At 49.3% G+C, this 18,431-nt stretch overlaps 8 protein-coding genes across 8 annotated transcripts; 5 read left to right on the forward strand and 3 right to left on the reverse strand.

Moving 5' to 3' along the window:
• Positions 1-191: 191 nt before the first annotated feature.
• On the forward strand, positions 192-2,435 carry FPRO_09667 (uncharacterized protein; the record flags this gene model as incomplete). Its single annotated transcript, XM_031233084.1, has 2 exons — positions 192-339; positions 397-2,435. The coding sequence occupies 2 exons, from the start codon at positions 192-194 to the stop codon at positions 2,433-2,435; spliced, it is 2,187 nt and encodes a 728-aa protein (XP_031082956.1).
• Positions 2,436-4,194: 1,759 nt separating this feature from the next.
• Positions 4,195-7,128, reverse strand: FPRO_09668 (uncharacterized protein; the record flags this gene model as incomplete). Its single annotated transcript, XM_031233085.1, has 3 exons — positions 4,195-4,331; positions 4,383-6,656; positions 6,708-7,128. 3 exons carry the CDS (start codon positions 7,126-7,128, stop codon positions 4,195-4,197), a joined length of 2,832 nt encoding a protein of 943 aa, XP_031082957.1.
• A 2,512-nt stretch (positions 7,129-9,640) lies between these two features.
• FPRO_09669 (uncharacterized protein) lies at positions 9,641-10,115 on the forward strand (the record flags this gene model as incomplete). The annotated part of the gene is made up of 3 exons (XM_031233086.1): positions 9,641-9,696; positions 9,750-9,934; positions 9,985-10,115. 3 exons carry the CDS (start codon positions 9,641-9,643, stop codon positions 10,113-10,115), a joined length of 372 nt encoding a protein of 123 aa, XP_031082958.1.
• Positions 10,116-10,922: 807 nt separating this feature from the next.
• FPRO_09670 (putative transcription factor BTF3a) lies at positions 10,923-11,593 on the forward strand (the record flags this gene model as incomplete). The annotated part of the gene is made up of 3 exons (XM_031233087.1): positions 10,923-10,984; positions 11,118-11,290; positions 11,361-11,593. The coding sequence occupies 3 exons, from the start codon at positions 10,923-10,925 to the stop codon at positions 11,591-11,593; spliced, it is 468 nt and encodes a 155-aa protein (XP_031082959.1).
• A 296-nt stretch (positions 11,594-11,889) lies between these two features.
• Positions 11,890-13,230, reverse strand: FPRO_09671 (putative tRNA-specific adenosine deaminase 1; the record flags this gene model as incomplete). The annotated part of the gene is made up of 3 exons (XM_031233088.1): positions 11,890-12,707; positions 12,752-13,011; positions 13,067-13,230. The coding sequence occupies 3 exons, from the start codon at positions 13,228-13,230 to the stop codon at positions 11,890-11,892; spliced, it is 1,242 nt and encodes a 413-aa protein (XP_031082960.1).
• A 301-nt stretch (positions 13,231-13,531) lies between these two features.
• Positions 13,532-14,286, forward strand: FPRO_09672 (putative ribosomal protein L24.e.A, cytosolic; the record flags this gene model as incomplete). The annotated part of the gene is made up of 3 exons (XM_031233089.1): positions 13,532-13,582; positions 13,756-13,899; positions 13,999-14,286. 3 exons carry the CDS (start codon positions 13,532-13,534, stop codon positions 14,284-14,286), a joined length of 483 nt encoding a protein of 160 aa, XP_031082961.1.
• A 432-nt stretch (positions 14,287-14,718) lies between these two features.
• FPRO_09673 (putative peroxisomal membrane protein) lies at positions 14,719-15,337 on the reverse strand (the record flags this gene model as incomplete). The annotated part of the gene is made up of 3 exons (XM_031233090.1): positions 14,719-14,895; positions 14,948-15,150; positions 15,214-15,337. 3 exons carry the CDS (start codon positions 15,335-15,337, stop codon positions 14,719-14,721), a joined length of 504 nt encoding a protein of 167 aa, XP_031082962.1.
• Positions 15,338-17,173: 1,836 nt separating this feature from the next.
• Positions 17,174-18,008, forward strand: FPRO_09674 (uncharacterized protein; the record flags this gene model as incomplete). The annotated part of the gene is made up of 3 exons (XM_031233091.1): positions 17,174-17,213; positions 17,269-17,410; positions 17,465-18,008. 3 exons carry the CDS (start codon positions 17,174-17,176, stop codon positions 18,006-18,008), a joined length of 726 nt encoding a protein of 241 aa, XP_031082963.1.
• Positions 18,009-18,431: the final 423 nt, after the last annotated feature.

Raw genomic sequence — 18,431 nt, forward strand, 5'->3', positions numbered from 1 at the left:
AGAAACTTTGTTTCTCCTTGTATCATTATCCACTTGACACCTACAATCGAAATATGTTCAACTTCTAGACTACCCATCAAGGTCTATATCTCCCTCTTCAAGCATCCTATCGAAAATCCCTCTGTACACATCAGAAGTGCAACTCGAGACTCCAGTTTTCATTTGCATATTAGCTTGAGAAAATCCTCCTTATGCAGTCAGAGAAATCAAACGTGCCCAGGTGGCGGCGGTTCCTGGGCGGCGGCAGCGGACCTACCGGTGCCAGGCCAAACGAATCCTACGGTCCTTCCAGATGGAGCATGGGTGTTCTGAACGATAAAAAGACTATTGAAGTTCCAGGTAAGCTCAAAGCTCACGTGTTTTCTATATCAAATTCGCATGACTGACGCGTTATAGGTTCCGTGCTTCTTCTGGCATCACATCGTAATGAGCCTCTTGGTCTGCGGAATGTGCACGCTAGAACCTCTCACTCATCTATTCCTGCTGGCTTTCCTGTTGATACACGAAGGACATCAGCCTCATCAGCAGCAGCGGCTGCTGCTGCTGCCTCAGTCGTGGAGAGTCAAGCTTCCCCCGGCGAGAGTGACGGCAAGAAGAAAACAAGTGATGGGGCTATCATCCTAGAACCACAGCCTGAAGAATCAGGAAATGATCCTTTGAACTGGCCTGCTTGGAAACGAGACATTGCTCTTTTGTCGCTTGGTTTCTACTGCATGATTGGCGGCGGCACAACTCCCATTATCGCCGCCGGCTTCACCGACGTTGCAGAGACATACGACATGGATGTCGAGAGGGTCGCTTTGACCACTGGACTCTACATGATGGGAATGGGTCTCGGCTCCGTTGTATTCTCACCAACCGCTATCCTATGGGGTAAACGCCCAGTATATCTCGGCAGTGCATTCCTGTTCATTGGGACATCACTCTGGGCAGCATGGTCTCCAAGCTTTAATTCTCTCCTCGCGGCCAGAGTCTTCCAGGGCTTTGCCGTTAGCCCTGTTGAATGTCTTCCATCAGCCACAATTGCCGAAATCTTCTTCCTCCATGAAAGAGCCTACCGCATTGGTATCTATACTCTTCTTTTGCTTGGCGGCAAGAATCTGATCCCCCTTGTCAGTGCCGTTATCATTGGCGGTCTCTCGTGGCGTTGGGTTTTCTGGATCTTGGCCATGATTATTGCCTTTGGTGCTGTACTTCTCTTCTTGTTTGTCCCGGAAACCTTTTGGGATCGCACCCCCCACGCAAGACCTAAGCATCCATCCAAGCGTCCAAGTTTTCTTCGCCGGCTCTCATCTCGACATGCGGTTCCGCAAACTGGCGGAGAGGGGCTACTTCAGGGTGAGCCTGAAGCGCACTTCGCAAATGCGGACCATGCTCAAGATGGATGCCAATCACCTGCTGTTCTTCATCGAGGTCGGGATCTCCATGTTGGCTTTGCTGAGTCTGGCGTCGCCGCTGAAGAAGCCGCAGCCTCTGTGACTCCAGTTTCGCCTACGGCGGTAGTCCATCCGTCTGGTAAAAATCCAGCTGCCCCAGGGGATGTCGACAGTACGACTGGAAGTGAGTCCATCGGCACGTCTTTCAAGCTGGGTCCAAACCTCGAGAACGAGAAGCTCGATGCCTCGCGGCTCCAGGGGCCGCCCAAGATTCAGGCTTACACACACAACCTCCGTCAGCAGCCTCCAAAGTCATTCGTTCAACAGCTTAAACCCTGGCATGGAAGGCTAAACAGCGATAGCTGGCTCAAGGTCATGGTCCGCCCTTTCATTCTATTCGCATACCCGGCGGTCCTTTGGTCAGCTGCCGTGTATGCTTGCTCTGTGGGCTGGCTTATCGTCATCTCTGAATCGATTGCCATGATATACCGCGACAAGGATTCCTATAATTTCACCGCGCTCCAGACTGGCTTAGTGTATATCTCGCCTTTTATCGGTGGTATCCTGGGAACTGGCGTGGCTGGCAAGGTCAGTGACATTATCGTCAAGATCATGTCGAGGCGTAACGGTGGTCTCTACGAGCCTGAGTTCCGTCTTGTCATGGCCCTTCCTATCCTCATCAGCACATGCATAGGCCTCATGGGCTTTGGCTGGTCGGCAGAAGAAAAAGATCATTGGATGGTCCCTACCTTCTTCTTTGGAGTTGTGTCATTTGGGTGCTCACTTGGATCGACTACATCCATCACATTCTGTGTGGACAGCTACCGCCAATACGCCGGAGAGGCTTTGGTGACGCTTAACTTTTCAAAGAATATCTTACATGGGCTTGTTTTCAGCCTCTTCGTTACGCATTGGTTGCATGGCGATGGGCCGAAGAAGGTGTATATCTGGATTGGTATAATCCAACTACTTCTAATGCTATGCACAATTCCTATGTACATCTACGGCAAGAGGGCACGCATGTGGACAGTTCGAGCAAATTTGATGGAGAAGTTCTGATTTCGAATGGGCATTGCTTGGAGTTTTGACACCTTTACTGCATGAGACAGAGCGCACCGCATGATCCTTAATTTTGACGATACGGAGTTTATCTGTTTTGTTATTGCCTACAACATATGGCCTGGCACGCAAGTGCTATTGCATTGACCACCGAGACCCAGCATGATTTGGAAGGATACTTCTGTTAGTCAAGGTGGCGATTCGTGGTATTATTGAGAATAGATTTGTGCATCCCTTAACTCGGTTATCGCTGGTGATTTCTATCGAAACCTCAAGCAATAAGAGACTAGCTCAGCTGTTTGACAGTTGCTCCCATATCTTTGCCTTGATGGATGTCCTCCCGGTTCCGGTCTGAACTACCACAATATAGGGGGACATGTAGCTGGAGTCTTGCAGGCCTGCCCCTATCGACTTTCGTCACACGCCCAGAGCTGACAAGCACAATAATGAAAAGTCGCCAGGTGATGTCACGACTAAATGGCGTTTAGAGGCTCTCTCCCCTGCTATATGTAAGGGATATGCCCTGAACCAGCAACGTTTTATGGTAGTTGAGTATTATGGGATTAGCTTTGATCTTTACAGATTCGAGAAAGGGGCAATTGTTTTTTGGAATCAAGTATCATTAACTGAACGCTGTCTATTCCTTTCTGTTTACCCGTCGATGCTTAACCTTCAGGTCTCAGATCATCATCAACAAGAAGTGGCTCACGGCTCCAAGAGCTTTGTTTGTAAAAGAAAGAACTTATTAGAGCACACTGCAAAGCAGTCTCCTAGCGACGCCAGCTTCTTGTGATCAAGCTTGATTACAGTTATACGCCCCACATCAAAAGATATCATAGCCTCTCTGGCGGGCTTCTCAGGTAATCATAATCAACTCATTGCCTACCATTTTATGTTCACCATGATATCCAAGTTTGAAATAAGACTGACGTGCGTGTGAATCAATACGAGCAACCGCTATCTTGCACGTAAAAGTGCCAGTTGTCTGCATCTAAGCTCGGATCCTCAGGCAACGGCTTGTCGGATACTGGCCGCGGCACAGATTCTGATGGTTATCTCCCTCTGACTACTGATGATTTGTCAGGTTCCGGCTGATTGATTTCGATATCAAAGTGAGATCGAGACTGAGGGCTTATAGTAATCGGATACTAATATACCGAGGTACAGCATGTTGTTCAAGCACACGGACACATGTACCGTATATCACACTCATAATATCCTTTCAAGGGGCGGCAAGCGGGTACTTGTCAGTGCGATGATGCATGCCATGACGCTTCCTGAGAAATAAATTCACCACCGTGGTCTAACTGAGTCCTTGATGCTGAAGGCAGAATGTTGGGAATGATTAGACTGGAAAATATTTCCACATTAGCGAGGAGCTTGAGACACAAATCAATGTTGCAAGAATAAGCTATACTTTAGGATGTCTTGGCCTACAGTTTGATTTGTATTCTTGTGGCAAACGAATAACAGCAGCCCGTTCTCCTCATTTGTTCTTCTCCTTGTATATGCAGACAATTTTGCGCAAAATGGTGATGTTTTTGTGTGAAATGCCCCTGATGGTATATATCTACGCCATATGCAATCAACGCTAATCCCAAGACACCGTATCCAACGCCCTTTCTTTAGTTCATACATCTCAGGGACTAAAACACCTGTTTTTCCCTGCAAGGCATCGATTCGTGTCCCACTTGCTTCATCAAATTCATGTTCATCCCTCGTTATGTGTCTGAGGCAACCCGGGATGCAACCTTGTAGTTTACATGAGAACACAATCACCTTCTTGTTGTCTCTCCATCTTGCTACGGGAAATGCGCTCACGCTGACGCGCGCCGTTCTTGCCTGCACCACGCTTTAGATCCTCTAAGCGCTCACGAGCCTTCGGGAAATCTTGGGCTGTGCACTGTTGTCAGTTGTCGCCCACAAGTATGATTCTATTGCACTTACCGGCTGCTCGCCAATACCATCGCTTTGCATCCTCCAGATTTGGGGGGACGCCGATACCTACTTCTGTGAAGTAACCCATGGCATATTCGGCCTTAGCAAGGCCTGCAATGGCAGCCTTGCGGGCCCAAAGGTAGGCCTCGGTGTCACTCTGCCCTAGTACACCTTCACTGCCTGTGAGATACCAGCCACTGAGTGCAAGCTCTGCCTGGTGCTCCTCTTGTGTGGCAGCTTTTGAGTACCATTGAATGGACTGACGAGGGTCGATCGGACAGCCCAGCAATCCATATTCAAAAGCACATCCAAGTCGATACTGTGAGAACTTGTATCCCAGGTCAGCAGCTTGAAGGAACAGACTGTATGCATATGCTTCATCTCGAATGATAGCATCGTTGGGTTGGGCTGATTCGTATAACAAGCCGAGTTCGTGTAGTGCGTGTGGATTCTCTCCATCTGCTCGCTCTGCAGCCCGCTTCAGCCATCCCACTGCTTCCCTGGGATTCTTGGGCTGACCAAGAAGCCCTTTCAGTAAGATCATCCCAACCTTGTACATTGCTGGAGGATCGCCCAAAGTGGCAGCACGTTTGTACCACTGAATTGCTTTCATTGGGTCCTTACGTGTACCACCTCCTTCCTCATGGCCAATCTCGCAGCACACTGCAGTTCGATAAGCTGCTGCAGGATGTCCAAGTTTTGCAGCAGACTGGTACTGAGTGAAAGCTTCCTTATGATCACTATCACCGAAGAGACCTCGTCCGAGACAATCTGCCAGGAGGAACATGGCGTCTGGATTCTGGGCATTAGCCAGCTTTTTAAGAATCTTATGACAATCGATAAGATAACGCTCGCGTGCCCTTGTACGTTGTTTAGGGTCTGGCATCTTAGGTGCCAAGACGTCAGCAGCTTCGACCAACTTCTTGGCCAGTCTCAATGCTGAGTCCTGGTCACTCGAGTTGTTCTTGATCAGCATTCTGAGATGTTCTAGTTCTTGTGTGGTAACAGGGCCTTCGTCCCTGGCCGGCTGCCGTTGACTGTTGTTCCTAGGTGGCGACCGTTGCTGCTGTTGATACTGAGGTTGTCGTGGCTGAGCCTGAGGTTGTGGTTGCGGTTGCGGCGGCGGCTGAGGGGCTGGCGTAGAGACTCCGTAGTTTCGGATAGGAGCTGGCTTGTTACCCAGATGAACCATTGAATCTTGCATGAGACCCGGACGGATAGGAGCGGGATGTGAAGGAAGACCATCCGGATTCATGGGTCCACTAGTACGAGCACCATTCATAGCTTCTGGTGCACTAGGTCCTCTAGCCGGTATTTGGTTATAATCCTGATCATACGCAGCCTGGTAGTTGCTCATCGGTGGAACTGGTGGGACTGCGGGGACGTCTGGCACATCGCCAGCCATCTCAAACACGGCTGTTTGAGGTTGACGAAGGACTGGTTGTGACTTGGCGTGATTAAGGACAGCTGTTTGGTGGGCTCCTCGCTGAGGCTGTTCATTGCTAGGGCGCATTGACTGTTCGAACGAACTTCGTTGCCCTGGAGCTGGTGCAGCATCGAAGTCCGGCAGGCTGACTCGGTTGTGCTGGGATTCTGGTTCGTATTCAGGGTGGCTGTTACGTTGATTGTCGAAATAGGCATCGTAAACTTCGTCATAAGAAGCTGTCGATGGTTTATGGTATGTGTTTTGGTCATCATACTCCCCACTATAGTGGCCTCCCGGGCCTGCTTGTGGCCCAGCTGTGTACGACCTTTGGGGAGGTGCCCGGTGACCGCCAGCAGTCGAAGGTCTGTGTGGTATCCCTCGGCCAGCGGGGGTGCTATATTGCATTGCGTCCGTCCGTTTGGGTGGTGGCATGTTGCCTCTTTGTCGCATGTCATCCACAGGCATCGTTCTGCTTCGTGCCGGTGGGCCAAAGCCACCTGCAGGAGGCTCTTGGGCGCCGTTATATCCATCGTTATAATTTCCATAACCATCCGGGGCTCCGTAGCCTGGATATTGCCGTGGAGGACCCCCTTGAGGATAACCTCTCGGAGGGGGTCCGCGGCCCGCATTCACTGGCGGTCTTCCATATTCGCCCTGACTGCGTTGGGCATCCGAACTGGTACGCCCATTAGTTGGCACCATCGGTCTCTGGTTCATATCCATATTCGACATTTGATCGACCATCTGCTGCTCATAGGGAATGTCTGGCCTTCGTCCACGCTCTTGTGACACGTGCTTGTGTCCGAAATGCCCGTCTCGAGGACTCATGGGAGGCGTGTTCATAGGATGGCGGCGAGCTTTGGATACGATTGTAAGCTGGGGCCCCTAGCATCAGGGCTGAAACTCACCTGCAGGATCCGAATTCGACGCATATGGTCCTGGACGTATTCCACCTTGCCCAGGGTGTCCATTAGGAATGCCTCTGGCTGCTCCTGGCATTGGACCTCCTCGAGGAGGGCGCTGTTGCCCACGATGCGGATCAGCTGTCTGCGGACGAGGAATGGGCCCTCCGCGAGGACCGGGTATCACGCTACCACCACGCCCATATTGGTCTTGTGGAGGTGGTCCTCTCCCATAATTCTGATCTTGACGTTGGCCTCCAAAATCCTGTCCAGAGCCATAACCATAGTCTTGGTGATACTCGTCATACTGTTGTGATGCTCCATACTGTTGTGGCGGCGCATTGACTTGTTGCCGCGGGGCATGCCTAGGCGGTGCTTGGCCCCCGTAAGGTCGCTGTTGGCCACCATAGCCGCCTTCGTATGCCATGAGGGTGGTTCGACCGTTGGCGACACGAACAAACTTTGCGTTTGGATGTCGTATAGTGCAAATGGTTGCAAACCCAGAAATCAAGAGAAGCTCTAGGCCCTGAGTATCGGTCGGCGCAGAATGAGTTTCAATCACTGTCGCATGGCGTGCCGCAGCCTCAGCAACTGGGTTTCCAATAAGTGTGTGATCGGCGGTCCAGATCGTGAAAGTACCGTAAGAGAAAGGATGACAAGTTGTCGATGATCCCAGCCCAAAAAAGACTTGGCAAATAATGAAAGAAGGATAATTGCGTCCTTGAGTCTCTAAGTACTAAAGTAGCTGGCAAGATATGGCACAAAGCTGGCAAAGACACCAAGTTCGTCTGCGATACAAGAAAATGGAAGCGACGATAAGAGGTACCAGAAGTGGCGCAAGAGGAATATCGAATAACCTCAGTTCGAAGGTGTGCTCATTTGAGGAGAAGTATTACCATTAGTAGGTATCTTTTCAAGTGGCGCAGATTTCAAGCGGACGGGGGATCGATCCCCTTTATGCTTGGTTCATCCGAAACGGAAGAGCTCAAGGTATCCATGAAGAGGCAGGTCAGGTTGCCTCCAACCTCCAACGTGACCTGCCCCCAAGTGCATGTGGTTTCCGTCCATTCAGTCAGGTCCAGTTGTTCTTCAATGGAAGCTTGTGGAGCAAAGCGCTAAATCTCCAGTGGCTTGTCATTTAGGGCCGTTTTCTAGGTTACTCTGAGTGGGGTTGTCCAGGTACCAGTCTGCATGCGGGTACCTTACTTGAACCCCAGCCCCTGTCGCTCGGGATAAATTATGACACTCACTGGATGGAGGACTTGAGGGGCATCAATGCCTGGATTGTACTCCGTAGGGCCCTTGGTCTTAATATAATGCTGTATGTACGGGCCCTGTTCTGTCAAAGGGTTTTGACTACCTATGCCGCGAAAGAAAACAAGCGACTCGGCACCAACGAGGTTCCATAGAAGCAAAGCGCTTGATGGAATGGAGGAATGCAGTCACGAACTGACAGCGACTCTTTTTTCGAGTCAATACCCGCACAGTCAATAATGGGCAAACCTAAGCCGCGGTGCTTCTTTCACGGGGGTTTCCCACTAGGCAATCCATTCCAATGATTCGAAGAGTCGAAAGACATGGCGCTTCGCCGCTACCGGCTTGGCTTACAATCGCCAACAGGCTGCATAACTGATTGTGGCTCAATCCAACCCCTGCTAATTAACGGCAACGTTAATCGGTTTTACTGGCCCGGCTTCCGTCTTCAGGCGATGACTTATCCAACAGGGCTTGGGTATTATTGCTTGCTTCACACAAAGCGTTGTTTTGTATCACAATGCTCGTCGTCATACTACCCTGGCCTGGCATTGATTGCTCCCGCAAGGATTTGATCAATCACTCATTCCTCGAATAGGCATTCACGGGAAGGCTCTTAGCGGAAAAGACTGGCCTCAAAGGCCGAAACAAACCAATTAAACAAAGGGCTCTCTTGATTGCGCCCTGTCTCTAGTCTACGTAAATGCCGTAAACAGTACTTCTCTTGCACCCCTGATAGCCCTAAGCACGGTGGCTCGCATAGCATCATCTGTGGATCTGGCCAAGAGCTATGAATCCCTCAACGAACGGTTTTCATGGCGCTCTCGAATTTGACAGGTCTTGTGGCGGTTAATCGGCGCTAGGTTGGAGGGAACGTTGCGGTACTTGTCCCCGAGCTTTCGCTTAGCCCTCTGTCGAATGTATTGACGTCAAGAATCCGGAGGCTATGCGATGAGAAAGTTGTTGAAATGGATACAGCCAAGTACAGGGCCGTGAGACAAATGTGTTGGAGCGAACCTGTAGATCCGACGAAGCCGGAGATTCATTTGTCTACCAGCTCGATTCCTGATACGCCATTCGTCAAGGACGTGTCCGAGCTGACTTCAAATGTCAACCAGTCAGGAGCCACGAAGCCTCTTTTTTGGGAAGACGGTTATCGCCACCTCTCAGCTCCTCGTTGAACACGAAAGGAGAATACCACGTTGTGGGAAGCTGAAACATTGTCTTGGCTCTTGAACCGTCTAGGTGGTGGTCGGCCTAGCAACTTTTGCTTTAACATGGCTACCCTATGGCGAGCTATTTGCTATATGTATTCACAACCAAAGATCTGCATGTGAGTTGCAGTTTGCATGTTTTGGCTTCTATAAAATACCACATCGAGATATCTCAAAGGGTAATGGTGGCAAACCCAATTGCAGAGTATCAACCTCTTGTCAATGCTATGATGCTAAAATGTTCTTGACCCAAGTCAAGGAACATATCCGGCTTCGGGTCATGCTCAGCTCCGTGACCGCTTTCCCGATTGGTCTACAACCAATAAGGGCATACTGCCAAATCAATGACGGGTGCAGAATCGTGCAAATCATCATTGGAAGAATTGATACCAATTCAGATTCAACTCCAATTTCTTCTTGTTGCATTTCACGCCTTCAAATCCTGTAATCTTGTTCTCCCCCCTTCTCATAATGGCTGCCAAACAACCATCTTCAAGATGGTGGTTCTGGACCAAAGTCCTAATGGGGTAAGTCTTTGCCATTATCAGAGTCTGTTAAAGATCAAGCTGATGTATTGCAGTGGCGCTGCTGTCGCAGTCGGCGGACCGGCCTTTACAATGTGGTTAACTCCTACTGAGGAAGAGCTTCGATCGAGATACAACCCTGAATTGCGGAAGAAGAGTTTGGAGAACCGTGAGGAGCGACAACAAGAGTTTGACGACTTTGTGACTCGACTGAAGGAATACTCCAAATCGGATAAACCAAGTGTGTTTCTTTCGCCTTCGAGGTACCAATTACTAACCTGAGCTATCTAGTCTGGATTGTTGTGAAAGAAGAAGAGGAGCGAAAGCGGAAGGCCGCCGCCGCCGCTGTGAAAGCCTCTCAGAAGGATGCAGACACTCGACGAGAAGAGATGAGGAGAGAGGCAGGCCTTGACGCAAAATAGAGCCTCCAATGGGAACCGGAACTGAATGCTCTTTATGCTTGTAAGATCATATGGCGTGGTGAAGGACAGCTCATGTATAACAACTTATCATAGGAAATACCTTAGTTGCAGGGGTGAGTAAATTCTTTGGAGTTTTTGGAATCAACATTCAACTGCTTTCATTCGAAACCAAGATGCGATCATCTTTCATTGCCTAGACTGCCCTGGCACGACCACCGATATTTCCAATAGAGTGGCTATCCGAATCATCAATTTTCTCGAGACAATTGAGAAAGTGCTAAATGAATGTGATCACACCTAGGAGGCAGTAGTAGCTCTACCTGACAAAGCCCTTGTTTAGGTGCAATTGAAGTACATGTCCTCGTCTCAGACAATATATTCCAGGAACTAACTGCATAGAGTATCTCAAGAGCTCGACATCAAATGTCATGGCTTCCATGTGCGGGCGGGCTTCTTGACTTACCCCACGAGCCTGGCTGGAGGCGGCTATAACGTCACGGGCGATGAATGTGGTACCAGCAAAGGGCGGAGCACCAGAGCCCCTCCTTCGGCGAAATGGTAGTTCCACAGGCGAAAAACGCACAAAATCTACTTTGACTTATCACCACCGATTCGAAGCCGACGGCGACAAACAGCTAATTACCAAGCCTAACTTACTGGTACGTTGCTGAACCCACGCATGCACGAATTTCCGAGCAAAAATACTTCCAACAATTGATTTGTCCCGTCCGAAGCCGCCCCAACTGACGAGTTTTGTCCCAGTTTCGATCGAGTCCCCCGATCCCCCGCAATCGAATTTCGCCCATCATGTCGTCTGCCGAAGTCCAAGAACGTCTCAAGAAGCTCGGCCTGAGCGCCCGAACTGGTACGTGACTTTTGCACAATTTTACGATTAAATTCGAGGTGAGAGTAGCAAACTGATCTGTCATCTAGGGTATGTCTTCGCATTTCGATGCTCTTCGGCTGTCACCATTAGTTGTCGCTGCTAACGGAACGACTCAGTGGAAAGGGTACCCCCCGACGAAAGGTCAAGCGTGCGCCCGCCCGCTCCGGTGCCGACGACAAGAAGCTTCAGCTCGCCCTTAAGAAGCTGAACACTCAGCCCATCCAGGCTATTGAGGAGGTGAACATGTTCAAGCAGGACGGAAACGTCATTCATTTCGCTGCTCCCAAGGGTTAGTCATCCTAATATGGCATGTTTCGTGGGGCTTGATATATATTGACATTCCCTTTCCACTCCAACAGTTCACGCTGCTGTTCCTTCCAACACCTTTGCCATCTATGGTAACGGCGAGGACAAGGAGCTCACCGAGCTTGTCCCCGGTATCCTCAACCAGCTCGGCCCCGACTCCCTCGCTTCTCTGCGCAAGCTCGCCGAGAGCTACCAGAACCTCCAGAAGGAGAAGGGCGAGGACGATGACGAGATCCCCGACTTGGTCGAGGGCGAGAACTTCGAGAACGAGCCCAAGGTCGAGTAAATTTTCTCTACACAGTCAAGGGCGAAGGGGCAGTAAAATCGTAGGTCTGTTCGGCCAAGAGGCTGGCTAGTCTCTCCTACGAAGCGGGTTTTATGTTTCCCCCTGGTATTGGGCAGTCGTAACAGTCACTCCCCCGCTCTATGTTGAGTAGCAGAGGAGCAGGTACGGGTACGCAAAAGGTCACAGCTTGGGAATGTCATGGTGGAATGGCGACCTTATGCTCGCTGAGGTTGATTGATCTGTACGAACAAACAAAATACGACTTACATCGGGAGAAATACCAATCTCTAATGATGTCAATGATTGCTTCGTTTTTCTAGTTGGAAATCTGACCCTCCGTCATTTTTTATCCACCCTGACAGTGCCATCCCACGGGTCTCGTCCTTAACTTGCCGTCGGTGAGCCATCAACTGTCCTTCTTTCAGGTGGCGATACGTCTTACCACCAGGACAAATTGCTGTAGGAGAGGAAACGCCGCCTATTCTACTAGCGAGATCGTTTGCTGCCTCCCACATGCAACGCTTGGAAACTTGACTTGCTCCGTCTGTCTTGAAAGCCTTCCGACCTTGAATAACCCCCCCAATGAGATTCTCTTCGAAACCTGATCGTGACCATGTCGCTGCTAGATTACTCGCCGAAATCTTGCATGCTCTCATCTGTACAGATAGTTTCGAAAATTCGAATTCCAGGCCCGTCGTCGCAACTGAGAACTCCCTGAACGAATAGCCCCCCAGCCACTCTTTGCCAGCCATGAGCTTCATCCTGCCTTCTGCTGAGAAGGCACGTCGACATGCAAGATCAGAGTATTGGGATCTTGGCAAAATGATGCTACTAATGTATGCATTGGTAGGATCGATGAATATTGATGTGATGGCTGAGAGAAGTGAAGTGCATTGTTTCAACGCAAGTTTATCAGAGCAGGACTTGGATAATGTTGGGGGCGCATCTCCTCGAGCAGGTTTTCGTCGAACAATCCCAGTTCTAGAGAAGCAAGCCCTCCCTAGTAAAGAGATTTGTGCATCACCTCCAGGCTTTGCATTTACAGGAGTTGGGGTTTCCCATGCTGAATCATCTTCTTGAGAAGCCATTGTGAGCTCCATACTAGCATCACCGCCTGCTTGTTCAGTAAAAGTAGTGTTTTCGTTTGAAATTACTTACATGGTGCTTCTGAGCAGTACATGTGCAGCTTGACGCGGTCCTTGATTTCGAATAATTGCAAAGGGGTGTCATTCAGATTTGAAGCGTTGGTCTTTTTCTGGAGGATACTCGACTCGTCATCTTCATCGAGGATGTTCTCGCATTCATCAAGCAAGAAACGGTTGAAAGTTCGTATAGCTAGGACCTCCGCATGCCAGTCATGGATGCCCACGCCATTGGATTGTGATATTTTTGACGCAGGTAGGCATTTCATGCCAGTTCTACGATAAGAAATTTTAGGATATGTAGAGAAATAAACAGGAATCAAACACGCACGCTAGGGCTAGACATGTTAGAATGCCATCTTTCTCAGCAACGATGCCACTCAGCGGAACCCATTCATGAACCCCATTGTCACGAACAGCAGGTTTTCGCTTCGAGGGTAATTTGTAGAATTGTTGCAGTACTGCTTGTGCCACCAGATCCGCCTGAGACGTCATCTAGCCATATCCAGTCTATCCAAAAGGCTGATGCAAAAGCCGCGGGCCAAGACTAAAGACTTTGGACTTTTTGTCGTGTTGAGGTTCCACGGGTGCCTTCCGGAGAATCATCGGTAGCTTACCTAAGGCAAGCGCCCCTGCACGTGATGGGTCCAAAGCCGAGATTGGAAGAAACTAGCCCTAAGCCGCTCACACGAAATTCGATTCGAGAAAGTGCGACCCTCAACCTTCCATTTGCCATTGCCAATCCACGGTCAACCACACAACACCTTGTCGCCTTCAACGCACAACCAGCGACAAGATGCGAACCTACGAGGACACCTTCTCCGGCGCGAGAATTTACCCTGGCAAGGTACGCTCCTTGAGCCACTATCCCCATCCGTCCCCTTGATGCGATCCGGTCGATTATCGAAATGCGAAACTCCCCAGTCGCTGGAGGGGGATGACGGCGATGACGGATCGCAGGACGGGCACTCGGTGTTTATAAATCAGGACATCAAAAGGCTAACGGGTATCGCTTCACAGGGTAAGCTCTACGTCCGTGGCGACAGCAAGATCTTCCGATTCCAGAACGGCAAGTCGGAGTCTCTCTTCCTGCAAAGGAAGAACCCCCGCCGTATCGCATGGACCGTCCTCTACCGACGACAGCACCGCAAGGGTATCTCTGAGGTACGAATCTACCAAATTTGAGCAGCACTCACAGCAGCTATCGCTGCTGTTTGTGTGCTGCTGATCGCCGCCATTCAACGGAGCTGACATATTCTACAGGAGGTTGCCAAGAAGCGAACCCGCCGCACCGTCAAGGCCCAGCGAGGCATCGTTGGTGCTTCTCTCGACGTGATCAAGGAGAAGCGCAACATCCGACCCGAGGCCCGTTCCGCTGCCCGAGCCCAGGCCATCAAGGAGAGCAAGGAGAAGAAGCAGGCCGATGCTGCTGCCAAGAAGTCCGAGAAGGCTAAGCTCGCTGCCCAGGCCTCTAAGGGCCAGGCTGTCCGACAAGTCAGCAAGCAGGGTGCCAAGGGTTCTGCCCCCAAGGTTCAGGCCAAGAGCCGTTAAATTAGGAATGGACTTTGAGGGAGGAAGAAAATGGAAGAGTGGAGTCCGTGGTTCTTGTGTCTTTATCCGGCCGGTTCTTCTACAATCTCGGGTGCATGGATTGCCAATAGGGTGCATTGATAGCTGAGCAATGCAAAATGGTCAAACAAAAGCTGCATCTTTTTTTATGCCGTGGTGAACACGGGCTGTACAATCACATGGTCCTAGGTAAACAAGTCACGGCGTCGATCCGATTGCTGGCAACACGCTTTGGTGGATTTAACGACAAAATGCCTTATGATACGAGAGCAGGCTTCACAAAAAAGACGTTTCAGACCGAGACAACTTTGATATGCTTCGAATTGAACACACATCGATCTATCTTCACCCTTCGTGCTTAGTACTTGATGTCTATATTCTATTCCCTTTCTGCATTGCAATGCAACTTCAAAATTACAGCTGGGCCAGGACACCCAGGGCACCAGACTTCTCGATGCTCCCAGGCTCCTCATCCCTCGCAGCGTAGACGACCTTGCCTTGGTCGACAATAATCGCAAAGCGTCCAGTTCGCTCACCAATATTCCAACCGATGGTTTGGGAGAACTTAGCATCCTTGTCGGACATGAAGAGCTGGTCAAGTTAATCCTGTGATGCTGACTTGTTCAGTAAGAGAGAAACTCACGATCTTGTCGTCGGTAACACCGTTGGCCTTGGCCCAGCCGCTCATGACAAAGGGGTCATTTACAGCGATGACAATGACCTGATCAACGCCCTTGGCCTTGATCTTATCGACGTGTTCCAAGTAGGAAGGAATGTGAGAGCCAGAGCAAGTAGGTGTGAAGGCACCTGGGATAGAGACAAGAACAACCTTCTTGTTCTTGAATTCTGTATTGAGCGATGTCAGTCTGCCTGAACTCTTTGACGAGACTTGATTGTGAGATCACTTACCTTGGCTGGCGTTGAAAGGGACAGGTGTACCACAAGTAGTGAACTCGGAGGTTTCAGGCGAGGGAGGGATATAGCTGAACCAGACACCCTCTGGGAAGTTATCGCCGACCTTAAGCTCAGACATTTTGACTTTATTTAAGAAGTTGTTGTGTATAGGGGTGCAGGTTGAGCAAGAGCAGAAGAAGATGTATGTCGAAGTGTGAGGAAGAGAGACTGAATCATGCCCAACTTTGAGGGCATCTGGAGAAGTTTATATCGTCCCTGCCTTCCGCATGTAGACAGTGCCGCTCTTTCCCTTAGGCACCTCAGTCTACGACTCGCTAGGTACCCCGCCGCTTCTCAGTCTTTAAAGAGGGTCTTGATGAGGTCAGTGAAGGCATGTGGGGATCCTCGGAAAGCGGTCGGCGCGGTCGGCGCGGCCATGGTGGAACCGCTATCGGCCACTCAAGCCGCAATGGTATTGAGATACGCAGTACCTTGATGATAGAGACCGGGTTTTGCCCAGGATCCATTTGGAATCATGTAAAAAAAAAAAATTCGATGCTCTATTAATAAGATGAGGTTCTTGACAAATGTTCAGTTCTCTGCCTAGCCATGACGCATCCTTCAGATGTCCACATTCACGATGATGTCCAAATGAGGCTCGGCGCCAGCTTCGGCAAGCGAGATGCCAGTCGGCGCAATATCTGTCACCCATTTCATAATCTGATAAGATTATCAACGTCAGGAAGACGATGATTTGCAGAAAGTTTAGGTAGTTGCATATTGTGATTCCAAATGGTCACACTACAGTGATAAGTTTAAATAATGCTATGATTACTGATGACAACCAGAATGTTAAGTCAATGCGTGTACTTCCCTTTGTATTGCGGAACAGTTGCTTTTGTGTCACGAATAAAGTCACCCAACTGCCAAACCATGAGAGTCTCCGGTGTGGCTGAGATTCGTATCCGTGGATGTATACCTGTGTCACTGATAAAGTGTAGCTATATGCGAGACCGTCAAGCTCGTAGCCACGACATCAGTTGATTCTTCGATGGAGAATTCGCCAGTCTCGTTTGATGTGAGTCGTGTATAGAGTTTTCCAAGAAGATTCCATGAACCACTTTGTGTAAGTATAATTTATTACTCAAGTACATCAAGCATCTCGGCCCATGTAATTCATTGGGGAGGCGCAGAGCCACACTTAGAATAATACCTAGGAAATATGAGTAATTATGTCTAGTAAAACAATTATATCAAGCCAGTATCACACGAGTACTGTTGCTTTTGCTGATCATTGGGTTGACAGCAGCGCTGGACCATCTCCATAATAGAACCACGACAGTCGATGAAGAACAACCCTGAAATATTCCAAGACACAGATTCTTGACTTCATTGTCAACGAACCGCTAAGTGGAAATTATCATGAAGTTTAATCCTCAAGATATCCCGAACGGCTGCCATAACGGTTGTAAGCGGTTTGTAAACCTACCTCAGGTGTTAGTTTTACCTACTACCCTGGACCTAAGGACTTGTTCTTATTACCTTTTATCCTCTGAGTTAAATGAATATTTTACGAAAGGCACCAGACCTGTTTTACTTTATTTTCTTCTTCTTGTAAGTAGAATATCTCCGGATTGCATATGAATGAGCTTGAGGGATAATGCGTTAACCAGCATAGGTAGGGTACTGAATAATGTGTGCAACGGGGACGGGATATCTGCGCTGAGTTGCATCAAGCTGTGGAAACCTGCTATAATTAGAACACCTGGTTTTGCCGTTCATGCCCATAGAATGATGTCTACTGTCAATTGCCAGCCAAGATCATGATAAGATGCTTACCCGGTTTCAAACATTGATTGGCACACGGACCGAAGCGTCCCGGAGCGGGGGAGCACGACTTGCAGGAACCAACAACGTCGATATTTGATTTCTTCCAGCTAGATATAAGCCCTTAATATCATCAAACATTAAGGAAATGTCTAAAGAAAGTTCAGAGAAACCAATTGACAGCTCAGGTACATATAACCTATCCAAATGCCTTGCGAAGTTACACTGACGACCAATGTTCAGAGAATGGCGAACCATGGACAGTTGAGAAAGCCTTGAGTCACAATGACCTAGTTCACATATCAGACTCACCGATCTCATTTTTCCATCTTCTTGGCCTTCTCAAGACAACAAAGCGTGAAGGCTGGAAGAGACATGGAATCAAGTAGGTTGCACGCTGTTTCTGGGTATCCTTTACCGATGGGCTCACAAGTACCAGTCCAGAGTCGGTTGCAGATCATTCTTATCGAATGGGCATGGTAGCAATGTTTGCACCACAGGAACTTGACCAAGCCAAGTGCATGAAGATGTGCCTTGTTCACGACATTGCAGAATCTGTCGTGGGAGATATTACTCCTTTCAGCGGCGTCTCTAGGGCTGAAAAGGGTAGAAGAGAGGCCTCAACCATCGCTTATATTGCCAGTCGATGGTCTGGACCATACACTGCCGAGATTGAAAAGCTGTGGCATGAATTCGAAGCTGGTGAAACTCCGGAGGCTCAGTTTGCCCAGGACATTGACAAAATTGAGCTCCTTCTGCAAGCAGTTGAGTACGAAAGGGAGAGTAAGAATGAAAAAGATCTGGGCGAGTTCATGGGAGTTGCCCGAAAGTTAAGAACTGAAGCTGGAAAAGCATGGGCAAGTGAAATACTGGGGGGTAGGGAGAGGTTTTGGGAGGGCCGACAACACTTGAGGGGAGAACATGCCCAACAGGGTGGGCTCTCTGAAGAGATGACAAAGGCCCATGATGCATATTATGGATAGCTCGGGAATCATTTCCACGAGCCCTATACTTATTAGTCGTTGAATCTCTTGCGTGGATAAATTTTAGTGCCTTCGATATGGACGCTGATCAAAGCATTGGATCCTGACTTGTTGACATGCCCCAGAAGAAATAGGAGCAAACAACATTTGAATCGCAGTCACCCGAGACTAATTGCTACGGAAGTGTTTCCCAATAACATCAGCTTGGGGCGGAACATGCATAACATGCAATTCCAGCGACACGCGTCAAATGGTTCAGCTGAAGATGCAAGCAGCTTCTTTCCCGTGTGAATATGCATGGATGGCACCAGGCAGGGCTGTGTTGTTTAAGGTAGGGCAAATGCCACCCGTGCAATGTGAGACCAACTATGCAGTGCGTACAGCATATGATTCTCCTTCGAGAATAGTCATGAGTGAGAAAAG

The sequence above is a fragment of the Fusarium proliferatum genome (assembly GCF_900067095.1).
Source record: "Fusarium proliferatum ET1 genome assembly, contig: FPRO_scaffold006, whole genome shotgun sequence".
Taxonomy (NCBI): Eukaryota; Fungi; Ascomycota; class Sordariomycetes; order Hypocreales; family Nectriaceae; genus Fusarium; species Fusarium proliferatum.